This window comes from Mustela nivalis, assembly GCF_964662115.1.
Source record: "Mustela nivalis genome assembly, chromosome: 14".
In the NCBI taxonomy this organism is placed as follows: Eukaryota; Metazoa; Chordata; class Mammalia; order Carnivora; family Mustelidae; genus Mustela; species Mustela nivalis.
In genome coordinates, this window is record NC_139033.1 from 76907489 (window position 1) to 76925996 (window position 18508).

The 18508-nt window shown below is 40.0% G+C and overlaps 1 protein-coding gene and 1 long non-coding RNA gene across 3 annotated transcripts in view; one reads left to right on the plus strand and one right to left on the minus strand.

Moving 5' to 3' along the window:
• Positions 1-204: 204 nt before the first annotated feature.
• LOC309847332 lies at positions 205-9412 on the minus strand. Its single transcript, XR_014302404.1, has 4 exons — positions 8114-9412; positions 3249-6531; positions 1124-1285; positions 205-419 (listed from the first exon to the last, which is right to left on the minus strand). It is a non-coding gene; the product is annotated as an uncharacterized lncRNA (long non-coding RNA).
• The window catches only part of VAPA (VAMP associated protein A), a 42977-nt gene continuing 31345 nt past the window's right edge, over positions 6877-18508 (plus strand). The window contains exon 1 of one of the 2 annotated variants that reach the window (XM_082697364.1): positions 6877-7496. In XM_082697364.1, coding sequence (XP_082553490.1) covers positions 7418-7496 — 79 coding nt within the window. In that variant the 5' untranslated portion in view covers positions 6877-7417. The remainder of the gene's footprint in view (positions 7497-18508) is intronic. The other variant, XM_082697363.1, reaches the window with a different exon arrangement.

Here is an 18508-nt window from a genome sequence, read left to right on the forward strand (position 1 = left end):
TCACTGCAGTCCTGTGAGGTAAATGGTTTTATTATCCCCATGTAAATGGTTGATACAAAATTGAGCCCAGATTTGAGGAAGCCAGAGCTCTGATCCCTGAGCTAGTGCTTAAAATGCCCATGGCAAGTAAGGTCAGAAAAGCTATCGAAATGCAAGGAGACAGCAAAAACATGGTGATGGAATGCAATGAGCAACCATCTGTGCTAAACAGAAATGTTTTTATTCTTTTATTTCATTGTGGTAAAATATACCTCCCATTAAATTTGCCATTTGAACCATTTTTAAGGGTCTAGTTCAGGGACATTAAGCACATTCGCCCTGTTTTTCAGCAGTCACCGTCATCCATCCACAGAAGTTTTTCATCTTCCCAAGTGGAAACGCTGTGCTCATAGAGCACGGACTCCCCATTCTGTCCTCCCCTAGCCCCTAGCCACCACCATCCTACTTTCTGTCTTTGTGATTTTCACCACTTAACGAAATGGGGCTTCACAGAAGCAGAATTGCCCTGTATTGGTTCTTTTGTGTTTGTTTTATTTCACTTAGCAAAAAATGCCTTCTAGATTCATTCGTATTGTAGCACGTGGTAAGAATTTCCTTATGAAGGCCGAATAATATTCTGCTGTGGGTATCTACCCCAAAACAAAAAAACAGCCTTCAGAAAAAACTATGTTAGGGCGCCTGGGGGGGGCTCAACCTGGGTTAAACAAGGTGGGTTAAACGTCAGCCTTCGGCTCAGGTCATGATCCTAGGGCTTGGGATCAAGCCTCATGTCAGATCCTTGCTCAATGGGGAGTCTGCTTCTCCCTCTCCCTCTGCTCCCCGCCCCACTGCTCGTGCTCTCTCTTTCTCAAATAAATACATAAAATCTTTAAAAAAAATTAATGTTTTAGTAGAAAATCTTGGAAAGGTGTGTGTGTGTGTGTGTGTGTGTGTGTGTGTGTGTATCTTTATATGCACCTGGACGTGAAAAGATACCACGACCTTGAAATGGCCAGGTGTCTGCAAAGCACTTCCCGACTCTCCAGGACTTAATCACTCCTGTTAAAATTCTTCCGTAATTCCTTTCAGTTCCTTTTCTTAAAACATGTCACTTGGATTATGCTGAAGTTTTTAAGTTTTAGACTTGTTTAAGTCTAACTTGTTTAAGTTTTTAAGTCTAAGTTTTTAATTTTTTTAAGTTTTAGACTGTTAACTTCTTCAGGGCTGAAGTTAAGTATTAGCCTTCTTTGTGTCTGCCCGAGCCTACACCACAGAGCTTGGCCCCAAAGAAGCCATCAACCAACACCTGGAAAAAGGGAAAAGAAAAAATTATTTCCAGTTTAAATTTCAAGTTTTTCATTAAGAAGATAACATTTGGCTGTGGGTTTATTTATTTATTAATTAAAATGTTTTTATTAACATTAACTAGTGTGAGATGCATATAAACAGTTGGGTCACTGGGCAAACGTGGCATTTGGCTATGGGTTTAAATGTTTAACAACTTACATTTCTATGGTTTATATTTCAAAGGATGTGTCAAATTTTGTGAACAATCATATAATAATCAATAAATGCCAAACACTATGCTAAGCACTTTATACAGATTATCAGTACTCAGAGACTATTAGAACTCAGTACTATCATTAGTACTATTAGTACTCAGAGATAATATTAAATATAGGATGTATTGTTGCCATTCTATAGACAAGGCTATAGTGTTTAACTGCACAGTGATGGAGTCTAAATTCCAGTCAGTCTGATGTCCAAATCTGTGTTCTTCACCCCACATCTACTCTAGGTTTTGTTAGGATTATACGAAGAAGGCTGTGTGTTCAGAGACTATGAGAATCGGGCAAGGTATCAAATGTGGATTCTAAGTTCACAGGCATCTTCTAATTTCTACTTGTGTGGTTGCCTTTAAGGATAACTATATCTGTGAGAGAAAACACATTCAGAACTGCTAAGAATCTGGTTGCTTACAGGTGCTCTCACCTTTGCAATCTAGAGAAGGAAAATGAAATGAGCAAGAGAAGAAAATGGTTCAGTAAGCAAGAATGGAGTTAATGAAAATGTACAATATTGGAGGCCAAATTACTGATCCAAACAGTACAAGGATACTTAGATATGCACTGTCTTCAGCAGCTGACATGGAGTGGGATCTAGCGCTTAACTACAATGAGGGAGACAGATGTCCTCAATATGTTCCTGATGGAGGGTTAAATTGTTACAACCCACTGGACAAGAAGTACACAATATAGCAATGCCTGCAGGGGCTCATTTGCTTAAGCATCTGTCTTCGGCTCTGGTCATAATTCTAGGGTCCTGGGATCAAGCCTTGTGTCAGGCTCCTTGCTCATCCGGGAGTCTACTTCTCTCTCTGCCTGCTTCTTTCCCTGCTTGTACTCTCCCTCTCTCTCTGAGAAATAAATAAATAAATACAATCTTTAAAAATAAAATAAATAAATACCTTATAATTAAAAAAGAATGCAATATATACGGAAATAGGAAATATCTTTGATCCAGTGGTCCCAGCACTGGAAATCTTCCTTTGGAAATAAAAGCATTCTATGATAAATATACATGTGTAAGGATGTTTATTTCAGTGCTATTGGTTGAGAGAAAAGCTTAGATCAATTTACATGTTCATCAATAAGAGGACAAATGGTTCTGTAGTAGGGTTATCTATTCTATGGATTTAGTTGTTAAAAAACTGAATTAGATTTTTACCAATTGACCTGGCCAGATATTGTTAATATACTGTGAATCAAGCAATGGTCTGGTAATGTGTTAGAATTCGTGTTAAAAACAACCCAAAAAGCCAACTAGCTCTGTTTTTGTAAGTATGGATAAGGTTAGAGAGTGATACATAGCCCAGGCAGTTAAACTGGTTACCCTAAGTGGAGTAGAAATTGGGAGGTGTAGGAAGAAACTTTTGGACCATCTGCTTTTTTTGGATTATGTCATCTGCTACAATGGCACAGATTGCTTTTACAGTATAAAAGATTAATTGAGAAAACACATATTCTTCAAATGATTCTTTGTAAACAAAGATGATTAATTTTACAGTTTTAACTGCTTTAAATGGTTATAAAAAGAAAAATCCCCAGGATAAGTTTTTTTTTTTTTTTTTTCCTGACTCTTCTTCCAGCCTTGATTTTATCTGGTGAAGCTCCCATCTGCTTTCTGTTGGAATCTATATTTCTCACTGAAGTCTTACAAATGTGCTACATTCAAATCCCCCTTTACGTGACGTTGCATCCCCGTGATACCTCCTGGCCTCGTCCATTTTTTAGTGAGTTATCAGTCTCCGTTGTGTCTCTCTGTTTTAGACAGATCTCTTGGTGTGCAGTGACTCTGCTTCATTCCTGTTTGACCCCCAGCATCCTTGTTACTCGGGCAGGAGAATGGTTTGCAGTCCTTGCCTTCTAGAACAGCTCAGCAGATTTGTGCCCTATCGACTTCCTTCCTGAGCCACTCTTGGCTTCCCTGATGCCTCACTCTGCAGTACTCTGACATCATAAGCTGCAAGAACACAATGAAGGGAATGAGGTGTTTATAACATTGGGGGGAGGGGTGGATGAGCAGGCTCTAGACTAGGCTCCCCAGGAATGACTCCAGGGCAGGACTGAACTGGCCCACCTGGGCAGCTGCCACCTTGGAGGCACCTCTTGCCTCCGACCCAGGAGTCAGGAAGCTGGACCCAAGAAAGGGCCACTGCTTTCGTTGACCTCCAACAACTGAATGTCTCTTGATATCCAGGAACCTAGTAAATGGATGCTGGAATGCTGGTGCTGAAAACTTCAAGTCTTGGGGGTTTTGTCTCAACATAAAAATAGTCAGAAGGTGCAGAAAGTTGATCTCTGTCTTGCGTCTAACTTTTAAGTCTCGTCTGAGTGTATCTCACTACTCAAACTTACTCAAGAACAGAATCCTAACTGCAAAGGAGAGAGTTCCTGTTTGTCTCTCCTGCTTGAATGTAGCCCTGTGGGAGCAGAGAACATGCCTATTGGCTCCTCACTAAACCACCCGCAGCTTCCACAGTACCAGGCACACAACAATAATCTAACGTTCAACACGTGCATGGAAACGGTGCTGGCTCTGGGCACTACCCCAAGCTCTTCACGTGCATTAACTCATTGAATTCTCCCAACAAACCTCAGATGTAGGTATTATTACTCTCCCTAGTTTACAGATGTAGAACAGGCACAGAGAGGTGAAGTAAGTTTGCTAAGACTGTACAGTGGTAAAGAGGACTTGAACCCAGCGTTCAGACTCTTACTCAATATGCTTTATTGCCTCAATGTTTATTTCAAGTATGCCCATTTCAACTTTGACTGAATTGTATTACACAGTGGATTAATCCCCTACAAATTCATCTAAACTACAGAGTACTTTTATAGAGGAAAGCTTAACATGTTTAACTATGGAGATGGTTATACTTTGTTACCATTTGTACTGGTAGCTTTTTTTTTTTAATCCTTGCCAAACCTGTGAGATAATCTGTCCAAAGGTGAATAGTATTAGTGATTCAGTGGGTTGACATAATATTCAAGGACTTCATACTTCTTAGACTCATAAAAACTTTTTAGTAACCACAAAAATATGCTTGATTATATATAGATATATATGTACATATATATGAATATATGTATATAGATATATATGTACATATATATGAATATATATGTATATAGATATATATGTACTTATATATGAATATATATGTATATCTATATATACACACACACACTGAGTATGACTGTATATGTATATATGTACTCTGTGTATTTGTTAATACAACATAGGAAGAAGAATGAATATTTGGCTCCATGTTTCTCCATTCCTAACTTAAATGTTAAACAATACATAAGTCAATTACATTTTAGATTGTCTTAATCACTTCTAGTTATCATTTCATTGTGGCTTTGGGAAAAACAAAAATGCATGGGATGGAAAACTGGGCAACTATCCCCCAAAGTTTAGCTCTGTTCCTGCTATGAGATGCTCTCATCTGTCTTTTCTTTCCCATATTTAACAACAAAAATAAAACTTGCTGTTATTTGGTAGTCCTGAGAAGAGTGTGATGATGTTTGTAAAGATCTCTGAACTGCTAGAAGAAAGATATTAATAAATACCAAAGCATAAAATAGCATACTATTTAATGAGGAATAGATGATTCAGGAGGATTCTGAGTCATTATTAAGGCGATGTTCTAAAACAGTAATGGAGGAATTATTCCAAAGATGTTTCATGGATTCTTAGATTACCAGATATTTAAATTCTCCTATAATTCTAAGGCAATATGATATTTGAAGCAATATTGAAAAGACAAAAAGTACATTTCAAAGGTAATGACTTAAGATGGGCAGAAGTTTCTTCATTGTATAGACTGGAAAACTGGAATACATCCAGTTCAGACTTCCCACTGAATTCATAGTGAATGGCTAGCCATTGTCCTGTTTGGGAGTGAGGGAGAACTTCCCCAGCATGCTGTACTTGCTAATTGCTGTCCCCTCACTGGGGATTCCCAAATGCTTTCTGGTAAGAGAAATGTCCATCTAGCTGTGGAGGAGCCAATTCAGCCAAGGCTAGTTAATTTGCCCATGGATAACAGTTCTTAGGCAAGTAAAAAAGCAAAAAGAAATTGCAGTTTGTGACAGCTTTAGGGCTGTCAGTTCACAGCTAAGAATGTGTGAGACACTATCCCGTGGAGTGATTGTCAATCTTAACTTTTTTTTTTTTTTTTTAAACCTTAAGCCGTCTCTTGACAAACATACGGTTTTTGTATTCTCCTTTGATGGTGATTGAAATTTCAAAATAAATTTTGTGAGTAAAAATAAACCAAAGGAAAGACAAATTTAGAAACGACTTATCCCGACTATTTCAGCACTCCTATCCCCCGAGGTTTTTCACGGCTTGAGATACATTCTTCCGGTGTAGTACCATCTTCCCCTGACGCTGGGTTAGCTGTTCTGGAGACCTCTCCCCAGATGGGCCCTGAGACACGCATGGACTGAGCTTGAGAACTTGGGACTTTGTGCCTACACTTAGATTACTGTTCACCTGCTCATTTATTTTCCAGACAAACCGCGCTGCTCCTTCATGGCAGCAGCCCCAGCATGTCCTTCCTTTTGTGGTGTGTCCTAGGGACTAAAATGCAAGTAGTACGGTACAGGTTTATTTACGGCACATTCATTTGTTTCATTCGATGTTCCTGTCCCCGAGTACCCTGGCACTCGGTTAAAGGTCTGTCAGCACCTTTGCTCACAGATCTTCCTCATTCGGTTCGGTTTACTACACGCTATCCATAAATGATGCAGATGGGGTTCAGGTCCGACACGGGAACGTGACAACGGTTTGGGTTTGGGTCTATCATTAATAAAGCCCAAGAACAGACGCGGTAGATTTTGGTTTCTATTTCCAGCTCGTCAGATTTCCCCAACGGCGGGTTTGCTTCCTAAACGAGGGGTGTTTCCTCATCTGCTTTTGCATCACTGGATTGAATTCAGGAAGCAGTAGACGTTGGATTGGAATACGACCGAGAATGCTGCCCTGCCAAAAGAGGGATGGGTAGTTTTAGATGGAGAATAAATTAACAAATCCCGGCCACAGGGTGTATTTTATATAGGCGGGCGACCTCAGGTCAGTTTTCAAAAGTTTTTTTTTCCCTTTTCAGCGCAGAAAAGACGCTCTCTGAAAGCCAAAAAGGAGTGTCAGCGCGCCCCACCCCATTCGCCTCCAACGGACCTCATTAGCCTTCCCGCCCACAAACAGTCACTACTACAATTCCCAGCAAGCATCGCGCAGGGCCGCAAGAGGACCAGGTCGCACTGGCATGCTGGGAGTTGTAGTGAGTGAGCTCGACTACTCTTTCCTTCTGTTAGGCATTCCCACTCGGAAGACGGTAATGCGCTGCTACAGCCGGCTCTCCAGTTTCGTAGTCGGAGCTAAACGTGACCGAGGATTGCGCCCTTCTGCCCTGCGGTGCGTACCGCATCGGTGCCCCCGAGCTTCGCTCCGCCCCCTGTGCACGCCCCTTCCCTTGACAGCTCGAGCTCCGAGGGGTCGCGAGGCCCGGAGCGCGCAGGCGCAGCAGCCGGCGCCGCGCAGGGTAGCTCTCGAGGGCGGGACGAGCGCAAGAGGCTCCCGGCCGCCGGAGCGCGCACGTAGGCACGCAGAGGCCGTCACGTGGGGTGCCGAGGATCGCAGTGCGCGTGGCCGCGGCGGCTGGTGTGAGGTTGAGTCAGTTGTGAGACCCAGAGCTGCTGACCCAGCGGGCGGCCCAGTGGCCCGGCCACAGAGCGGCAGGCGTCGGGGGTTCGGGAGCCGTGAGCTGGCCCCATCATAGAGCTCCGCCGAGCCGGCGCCGCCGTCGTTCCCCGCCCCCAGCCAGCAAACCGCCGCCGCGGGCGCGCCCCCGCTCTGCGCTGTCTCTCCGATGGCGTCCGCCTCCGGGGCCATGGCGAAGCACGAGCAGATCCTGGTCCTCGACCCGCCCACAGACCTCAAATTCAAAGGTGGGCTGGGAAAGGGCTGCTGCCCGGGTAGGGCGGGCGGACGGCGTGATTTAGGGTGGGTGGGGGGAGTCTGAGGGAAGGTCGGCGGCGGGCCGCGAGTGAACGTCCCCTCCCCCACGCCCCGGCACTTTCCATTCTGCCGCGGCTCCCCGCTCCGGCCCTCGGCCTGCCTGCCCCGCGTCCGGCCGGCTCTCTCCCTCGCACGCTGGCGGCTCGATGCGCGCGCCGGCCGAGGCGAGGCGGAGGGGCCCGGCCCTGGCGCCGCCGCCGCCATCTTGCGGTCCCGCGGGGGCGCCTCCCGGGTGCTGCCCGCGCTGCTGCCCGCGCCTGGCTCTCGTCCTTGGCCTCCGGGGGCCGTCGGGCGTTGTCTGGGAGGGTGTGGGTGGGCGGTGACCTTAGAGCGTGTGCTCGGGTCTGCGACGGGAAGGGGGGGGTCTGGGGGTGGCGTAAGTGCGTCGGTCGCCGGAGCCGGCTGTCAGCGGCGGTGGGAGGCGAGGCGAGGCGAGGCGGCGGTGCGGCGGCCCCGGACTGGGTTCCGAGAGCGAGCCACCCCTCCGCCTCGAGCAGGGGCTGGGTGGAGCCGGCCCCCGGCCCTTGCGGAGGGGGTTGCTGCCTACCTTTTTGCCTTGTTTTAGAATTCGGCTGTCAGGTACGAGGAGCGTTAGGGAGGCGGAGAAGCCCGTGAAGTCCTCTGGTTATGACTTACCCGGTTGTGTTGGCAGAGACCCAAGCGCGTGCGGGCAGGAAAGCTATGCGTCAGCCCGGGAATTGATAGTAGTAGGTTAATAGTAGACGTCTTCCTGGTCCTCCCGTATGACATTTCAGCTCACCTTCCGCGCCGGGCGGACCTGGGGTTTGCGCTTGTTTAGCTCTTGAGCTTAGTTAGCTCTTTGGCTGCGGAATCTTCAGTGTTGAGGACTTTTGCCTCTACGTTGGCGGTTTCGGAGAAGGTTGATGAGGTGTCACTCAGCTCTCGAGCGCCCTTAATTTACTTTGTAGCAGTGCCTCTGATAAATTATAAGTCCGATTTGGTGATCCCTCAGGAATCCTGAAGGGCTCTTTGGCCCATTTGTTTTTCAGTATGTAGGGTACCTTAGGGAAGAGAGTTGAACTGGCTTCTTTTTACGAATACCGAAAGCCTGTGGCGATACAGAATGGAAAGAATCCTTCCTGTCTTCATTTCAAGTGTAAAATGATTCGCTTTTTGGAAGGTTCCTTATCTTGTATTTCATTTTCAGCAGTTAACGATGAGAGCAGTTTTTGTGAAATGTGTAACCATTTCAGTGCTTTTACAACAAAATAAATCCTTTATCGTTGTAGAAGATTGAGTCCAAAGGAGAAACCATTGCCTTCCATAGGCAACGTTTTAAATAGTTTTTAGGAATTTTAAAATACCGTTTTCTGGCATTAGAGTAATAGTGTATAGTTTATTTTGCAAGCTTTTTAGTACATTTGCAAAGTTCTTTGAATGGAAATGGGATCTGCTTTTTCAGTAAGGATTTAGTTTTAAGACAACTCAGATATTTTGAGAGGCACTAAATGTATTTTATTGTAACAAGTTTGTGTGTGTGGCATTTCATTATCGTTTTAGCTGAAAGGAAAAAAAAAACACCTTTGGGGAGTCCTGAAGTTACCTTAGATAGCCGTGATCTTTGGTTGGAGGAATTTAATGTAACCCCTATAATGGGTTGTGTTCTTTTGAGAAGTTAAAAGAACTTTTACTTTTTGACAGCTTGAGTTTACAGACGAAATTTCTCTACTGGATAATCGTATGTATATTGCCGTTAGGGACTTAGAAGCCTTTAAAACCAGTTTTAGGCCAGGAAATGTCCACGGAATTTGAAGTTTTCATCCTAGAAAAGTTGTGATGTTGCCAGAGTAAGAGACTAATAGTAGTGGAGAAGCGAGCTAAAAAAACTCAGAACCCTACGCAATAACATTCATATGTTTCACTTATTTTAGGTATTGTAGAGTTATTAGTCATGATTATAGAACAGGTTTTTCCTGTGTTATGGATGAAAGTAATTCCCAAGGACCATTTTTAAAAGTTTGGACATCAATAACCACTTTTTAAAATTGACTTCAAAAAATAATTCATTGAAAATTTATAGAGATATACTCAGTTGGGCCACTTATTTAGTGAACACTTACTGAAAGCTTTATGCCATCCCTGTATTAAGATTATACAGCTGAGTAACTCAGCAATCATAGGTTTATATTTGGGGATTCAGTGCTAAACAAGGTGGGGGAAAAGATTTACAGTTTGTAGTTTAATGGGGAAAGTACCCAGTAAAACAGTGAAACATTTTAGTTAGGTTTTATCTTTGCCCTTGAGGAGCTCTTGAGACTAGTGAGGGAGACCTAAAAGGCTTGTAGGTGCTATAACAGAGGCAGACTGGTATGAAGAGAGACTCCCTCCCCCCCCCCCCCCCCCCAGGTTTCTTGAAAGAGGCCAGTTTTCTTTTAGGGAGTAGGAGAAAAGGTTGGGCAAGGGAGTGGTAGTTTACTCAACCACTGATGTAAAAGAATGTGTGGCTTATACTTCAATGGTTTGCTGTGTGCTTCTGTTCTAAGGGGGGAATAATGGGGAGGATTGGGAAACAGGAGGGTAGGATGAATTAGGAGAGGTGCCCTTTGGTGTCATTTGATTGCTTCCTTCCTTTATGTTATTTTTCTAGTCAAGGGTAAATAATTTGCTTTGATGGAAAGCTCTCTCTATTCCAGTGCACCGTTCAGCACTAGGTAAGGAGACTAATTTAGAATCCACAAACTCCATATGCTTAGTTTGATGATGATATAAAGTCATTTCATACTCACTTGCCCTAAATCATCTGTAATTTTTAGTTTAAGTCTGTTAAAGGATAGTTTTCAAAATTCTCTTACCTTTCAGTAGGCTTATTTTAATTCTTTTGAACTCAACATTTGACTAAGATGGTTTCTCCAAGAGAGACTCATTTAATCATTCTGAGAATAGGTAGTGAATTTTTCTGTCATATGCGTAACAGTCATCTTGATAGGAATTATCAGCACTTTGCACAACTATGGAGAAACAGATACTAGTTTAATACATTTTTATAAGTACTTTTATTAAAATTTTTTATTTTATACAGTTGTCAGCATATGAAGGTTGTTTTATAAGGGTGTAATGAATTCTAAGGTAGCTCTTTTGTTGCTTTGGTAAAGAAAAAGAGGTAGATATTTTCAAATTCTGTTTAAATCATGGCAGTAATTTGACCTAGAATTCAGATTTGAAATTTGATATTATATCTGAGATTTTTTTTGTCCCATTATAATTTATTATAATTAAATTTTTTCCAGTTGTATTATACAGTTTATTTGTAGAGTAGTATTGTACTTTTGGAGAGTAGTTGGAAGAAAGAAATTTAGAAAATGCTAAAATAAATTGTCAGAGTATTCTTCCTCATAATAATCAGAGAAAGGACAGTAGACTAAAACCATTGTGTTGATGGTGGTCCATAGCAGTATTGAGTCAATAAAGAATAATAATAAGCTCTCTTAGGAACCAAGAAACTGTTATGTGTCCGCCAGAGCATCTTTGACTAGCAGCACATTACTAAGAAGTCCAAGTGAGGATGTAGAGTTCTACTCTTGGCACACTTTTAGGTCTTTCAGATCAGCTCCTGTTTCGCAGTGGCTTCTTTAGATCCCAGGGATGATTTCCCCAGCCTTTTCCTGGGCTACAGACATCTTATTACTTCATTCCTTAAAAGCTTTCGAGTAGCTCTTGATTGCCCCCTGGATAAAAGTCCATTTTTTTGTTTTGTTTTCTTTTTTGTTTTTTAGTGTGGCATTTAATCCCTTTGGTGATATGCTGTCTCCTCTTGTAACACCTGTTCATCTGCACATATCCATACTTTTCACCCTGAGAAAGAAAAACCCTTCTCATATTCAAGCTTGTTTGTTCTCTTTTTGTTGGTTAAGGTAAAATCCCTCATGACTCATACTTAGACCGTGTTTCCTCAGATATTTTCCCTCTCATGATTTCAACCACTGGCTTCTTCCTTTAAAACATAAAAATACACATAAGTCTTTCATTTTAAAAACAAATAAGCAAACAAAATAACTTCTTTGACTCCTGGCTCCTTCTGATATTTGTCCCTTTCTCTCCCTCATTTCCTTTGCAGTCAGACTTGGAAAATTGTCCCTCTTCACTGTCTACTTTCTCACCTTTCGTCCACTGTAGTACTGCTTCTGTCCTCACTGCTTATTGATTGCTGATCGCATTGAGCATTTCCAGTGCTTCTCTTTTTGGCACTTGACATTATTAACAATTTTTCTTTTTAAAAATTTAAGTCTTTTGACTTCTGTGTAATTGTCTTCTAATTTTCTTTGCTGTCTTTATTGTCTCATTTGTGGGCTTTTCTGAATTGCTAATGTTTCTGAGATTCTGATTTGGTTTTATCTCTGAACTCCTTGTTCAGTCTCATTGTTTTGATGACTTCTCTTCCTTGCTCTCTCTTTGCCCATGTTGGTTCACACCCAAATTTATATTTTAATTGAGACTTTACAGTAGTCAGTTTTAGAATTGCTTATTGACTGTCTGGATTTGAATTTTAACTCAAGACTTTTTGTGGGGGAGGGGCAGAGGGAGAGAGAATCTTAAGTAGGCTAGGAGCCCTACACAGGGCTCATTTCACAGCCCTGAGATGACGAGCTGAGCCAAAATCAAGAGTCGGGCTCTTAACTGACTGAGCCACCCAGGCACTCCTTAACTCAGACATATCAAAGTTTTATATCCCAAATGGATTTTTTATAACCCAAGCCTACTAGTCTTCCCATATTTTTAATATTCTGTGGTATCATGATTGCTTATACCAGACATACTCTGTATATCTTTTAATTAAAATCTGTATTTCTGCATCCCAGAGATAACTCTTGAATCTCTTTTAAAACAACTCTGCTTTTAAATATATTCATTTTAATTCATTAAATTATACAATAAAGATTTGAGTTTTTGCTATGTGTCATAAATGTTGAATTAGTGTTAGAACTACAGTTTTGAATAAAACAGAATCTGTTATTCATGAGGCAATTCCAGTGGGAGAGATAGACACCAATCTGTTTATCAGAACCAGGAGATGTAGCTATGAAGTAGTGTGTAGTGCTATGAAAATGTGAAATAGAAGACTTTGGTCTGGAAAGAAAATAATTGTCTAAGATTTTCTAAGAATGAGCGGTTTCCTGGGTGAAGAAGAAAGGAAAATGCAGTAGGAGTTGCATGTATTTGTAAAGATCCTGTGGCAGGAGGGAGGATGAAACATTTAATGTTACTTAACATGTTAAACTAACATTTCATGAGTGTTGTGCTGGTTTGTTGGTTGAGTAAGGAGTTTTGTTTTTATCCTAACCCACTGAGGGACTTTAAGTGGGAGGAATGGTAGAGGTAGAGGGAATGGAGTGATAATCACATACATATTTAAAAAAAAAAAAAGCCCGACATAATTCTGGCAACAACATCAGATAATATTAGAGGGGAAACAGAGATGAATTAGGCATTTGTTCCGGTCCAGGAAAGAAGTGACATCTTGGTCTGAGGTATTGGAGATGGTGAAAAGTTAGAGGGTCAAGCCAATGAGACTTGGTGGTCTATTAGATAAGCTTATGCAGAGTAAAGGTATCTTGGATGTCTCTAAGATTTCTGACTTAATGTAACTGGAGGAATGGTGTTGCTGTGTGCTGAGCTAAAAAAAGAAACACTGGATATTTGAATGAGGACCACATGTGTTTTACTTGGGGTGTTTGGGAGAGTGATAGGAGGAGGACCCTGATTTCATTAGGTATGTTAGATGTTTTCAGGTCCTTTCAAGATAATTAATAAAAGGTAACTTAGTAGGTTTTGGTTATATGGATATGTTACTGAGGGAGAGGTCTGGGGTTTGGATAATTACTTTATTTTGGGTGATGAGCTCTTGTCTTTTTTCTACTAGTCTGTAAATAGGCCTGCTTTTCACTAGTGTCACACTGCTGCTAGAACTACCCTTTGTAAAATGCAAACCCAGTATTATTGCTCCTTTGGTTAAAGAACCTGGCATGTTTTCCCATTATGTAGATTAAAAAGTCCAAAATCTAATGCCTACCTATTCATTTCTCTTCGTAGCTCTGGTTACATGAAACAAACATTTTAAGCTGTTGCAAGACTTTGTAAAGGCTCTGTCCAGAGTATTGTTTTCCCTCACATTTGTCAAGCAGTCTCCAGTCCAGTCTTCACTTTTGTGAAGTCTTTGACTTTGAGGTCCATGTTGGTCATCACCTTCCTTCTTCTGCAGACCACCATTGAACCTTGTGCTTATCTGTAATATCACATTACATAGTATTTATGCTTGTGTATTTTTTCTCTTCCAAACTGTAGGGTTAACTACTTGAGGATATACTTGTTTTATTTTTATGTCCATGGTAACAAGATCTGGCATGGAGATGGCCCAATAAATGTTGATTGCGTTTATAGGACTCTGATGATTTCTCCTATAATTCCATGGTTTTCATCTTGGATCTCTTTTCAGTGGGGTTTTCATCTGTCTTTGCAGGTAGTTGTGTTTTCAAATTTTTTTTAGTTCCAAAAGAGATTGTAGGGTATTTTGTTAAAAGCTGACTAACCATGAATCTTTTATCATTGTGCTTTACCCTTTTTTGTTTGTGAAGTGTGAAGCAGGACTAGGTGATTTCCTGGATAGTTTTTCTGGCCTTACAGGTTTTGAATATGTGTGACAGCTGAGAACAAAAAGAAAACAAGATGTTTCTGTAAGTGGACAAATATATATAAGGAATTGGGAAAACTTGATTTGTTCTTGAAGTTTGGTATTTTGTGATTGTTAGTGCTGGTAATTTTTTTGTTGGCTTACTGTATTAGTTACCTTTTAATTTCCTTTAGGTAAGATCTTCCTTCGCCATGCAGAGGTATTCTGTGAGGAGAGTCTGTTAGCAAGCACCCTTTTATTTTCTCAGAGGCACTTGCTGCCCTCTCTTTTTCCTGTGCTTTTGGATCTTAACCTTGACGGACTATTCATTGGAGTCCTAGCTAGCTGCCTTTCAGAGGAGAAGGTGGTTAATGTTAATACGGAATGAATCTTACTTTTCTCTTCAACTGTTAAAAGTTGTTTTAAAAGAAGATTAAATGTAAGAGGGTTGCTCTTACTTGCAAAAGCTTGTTTATTTTAACTGAAATGTGACTCAAATTACTAGATAAAAAGTTTAAAACTTCTTATGAAAGCTTTCAAATATTCATAAAAATACTGTAATGAACCTTTATACTTAAATCTAATAACTTCATATCCTTAAATTTAATAATCACAGCAGTTTATCACGTTTGTTTATTTTTTGTATGTTTGCTACTGGGTTTTAAAGGGATTGTGGATATCAAACATTTCAAACCTAAGTACCTGAGCTTGCTTTTTTAATAAAGGGACATTTTCTTTACATAATTATAATGTCATTATCTTAAAACCAAAAACAATTATTTAATACCATTTAATATTTAATCTGTTGAAATTTCCCTAATTGTATTTTTGTTTTTAAGCTGTTCATTCTTCCGTGTATTGCATTTGGTTGTCATGTATCCAAGTCTTACTTTTAAACACCACCTCTCCCACCTCTTTTTTTTTCTTTTTCTTGTCATACTATTTACTTGTTGAGAAAGATCAGGTTGTTCAGTAGAATTTCTGATATTCTAGATATGTCTGAAATGTGTTTCCTGTAAATTTGGATTTAGATTTGAAGGCTTGATTAGATTTAGGTTTCAGTATTTATTGGTAAAAATACTTCTTGGATGGAATTCTGTCACATCAGGTATAATGTCTGGTTATCCCAGTTTTAGTGATGCTCATTTGTGGTAACAGCCTTCATAGAAAAGTTGCGTAGATATGAGCCTGTTTCTGGTAAAATGTGCAAAAAAAGAGGTTGGAAAGAAAATGTTAACTGTCAGTTAGCTCTGCTTTAGGATTCAGATGTCTTGTTTTTATATTTTTACTTTTCTCTGTTTTCCAGGACTTCACATTGAACATGCATTGCCCTTTTAAAAAAAAAAAAAGATTTTATTTATTTATTTGATAAACAGAGAGAGATCACAAGTAGGTAGGGAGGCAGGCAGAGAGAGAGGGGGAAGCAGGCTCCCTGCTGAGCAGAGAGCCCAAAGCAGGGCTTGATCCCAGAAGTCTGAGGTCATGACCTGAGCCCAAAGCAGATCCTTAACAGGCTGAGCCACCCAGGTTCCCCTGTGTTGCTTCATAAGCGAGAAAAACTCAAAATTATTTTACCAGTCTTAATACCTTTAGAAGATTAGATCCCAAAGTCCTCATTTGTTCTTCCTGTATTACTTCCTTTTATTTTTAATTGGTAATTTAAGTCTTTTACAGTCTGAGGTCTTATTTTTTTTTAAAAATACGTTAAGTTATAGGAAGGTAAATAGGTAAACAAGTATGTTTGCAACCTTCCAGTAACATTTCACAAATGAAGTTATATAAAGACAAATAGAAAACCATGTGCATCTGAAAGTAAATCTAATTTATAGCTATCCTGTAATAATTTACAAACCATAACTGTATATTAAATGTGTTGTTTCTTTGAGTTCTTACTATTGGCATCGGTTGATATTCTCTTGTGAGAAATATGAAAAATGAGATTTGTTTGGGGATATTTATTTATCTGAGAAAGGCTCCTGCAGGTAAATTTTTAGGATTTCTTGTCCCCCAGTGTTGACTGGTCCAGTGGCAAGCACCTAACCCAAGGCCAGCCAATATATGTGCTGATGACTGACCGGCCAGAATTTTGATACCACCCCTTTAAGCACACATAAAGGTAGATGATAGGCTTTAGGTCTTTAAAGTAGGCTGATTTGTGCCAAGTCTTAAGCAGAAGCAACTAGTTAAGAGAGAAGAGGGGGAGAAAAGCTGGCCAGAGATCTGGTAGTCCCAGGAATCGGTTTCTCTTGAATGAAGCCTCCTTTTTTTTTTTTTTTTTTTTAATATTTATTTACTTATTTTAGAGAGCGCATGAGTGGAGGGAGAGAGCATGTGCATGAGTGGGAGTAGGGTCAGAGGGAGAGACTCAAGCAGATGCCCTGCTGAGCGGGATACCTACACTGCCAGGCTCAATCCCTTGATCCATGAGATCATGACCTAAGCTGAAACCAAGAGTTGGATAGCTCAACCAAGCCTCCCAGTGCCCTGCGGCCTCGTGTTTTAAGGCCAGTTATACTTCATTTCCTGTGTCATTGAGACTTCTTATATCTTTATAATAAACTCTTAAGTATGATTTTGTTCTTCATAATCAATTCGTTGCTTAAACAAGATTGGACTTCATAATTTGTGAAAACATTTTCAACTTTGTGATGGTCACACATTTCACTTTATGAAAATAATCTAGATCAGTGTCTTAAATTTTTATGGAAAAAACATCCACATAGTTATTTTTGATGACTTACTTGTCATTAATATACCATAGTTTGCTTAGCTGCTGTTCTATTTGGAATTTAGAATGTTCTTTAGAGTAATCATGAACATTTTGTGCTATTTTCAAAATTCAGGTTAAATGAATGAGTCTAGTTAATGTGTATTTTAAAGAGCTTTCTAAGGATTCAGTTAACATTCTTAAAAATAGAGTTGTTAATTAAAAAGAATTGTTAATATGAGAGGACTTTAAAATACTTAACTTGCAGTGTAATTCGATAGGTTTCTTATGGCCCTACATTTTGTCAGCTTTTATTTTGAAGCTGTGTGTGTGCGTGTATATATATACACACATATATGTGTGTGAAATATTTACCCCGGTACTTGGATAATCTGATGAGTTGGAGTGACTGCCATAGCCTTAAAGGTATAGGGTATCTTTGTTTCCTCTTTAGTTATTTTCTCTATAAAATCAGAGATACTTTTATAACACGGGGGAAGGTGAAGCACTTGGTCTTGTTTTCTGAGTACTGTTCCCACAACCAAAACGTTCACTAACAGTTGATCCTCAGAAGGTGTGTTTTTCTGAAAATTTTCAGTACCCCCCCCCGCAAATAAAAGGCTTTATGAACAAATTGAGCTAATAGGTATACATGTTAAAAAGTCCTCCTGATCATAAAATTCTGGACACTAAGTTTGGAATACTTAATGTAATGAATTGAAAAAGGATGGAAAGGTGTAAAGCAAATAAAAATTACTGAAATGTTACCATCTAGAAATAACAACTGTTAACATTTGATGTATTTCTTATGTTTTCTGTCTATAATTGTACACACTTATTTCCTGTATTTTTGTTAATATTATTGTGATCATTTTCTTAGGAATATGATCATTTTCTTCTAATCTAACAAATTTTAGATATGTAAATGGTGCTAAAAACTTTTATTTCCATTTCTCCCCAAATACCATTTCCTTTTTTGTTTCCTACCATCCTTTTTTTTTTTTTTTTTTTTAAGATTTTATTTATTTGACAGAGATCACAAGTAGGCAGAGAGAGAGAGAAGGAAGCAGGCTCCCTGCTGAGAAGAGAGCCCGGTGGGGGGCTTGATCCCAGGACCCTGGGATCATGACCTGAGCCACCCAAGTGCCCCAGCCCCTACCATCCTTCTTAAATAGATTTTAAAAAGTCACCTAAACTCTTAAGATATGGAGCCACCTCTGTTTTAATAAAGATGTTAAATTAAGTATCAGGCATCCTTCATGTTTAGCTTTGAATGGAAATGTTCTTCTTCAAATAGTTTTTTAGGTGTGTGTACATCTTATTTTTCTTTAGTAGAAGGTTACACAGTGGAAGGATGTAGTTTATATAAAGTTACAAATCAAAATGTTTTGTTTCTGTGAAAAGACAGTTTATTTTTTATTCTCTCCCTAATGTTTTCAAGACCGTCATGGGATTGTTTAGCAGAGTGAGTATCAGAAGTTCTAAAAAAGCACTTATAAAATGTTTACAGTAACTTAATACAAAATGTTAATAAAGCTGTGAAAATTTAGGATTGAGTTTTCTGCTATTTTGCCATAGAGTAGAAGATATTCTTTAATTAAAGCCATAAG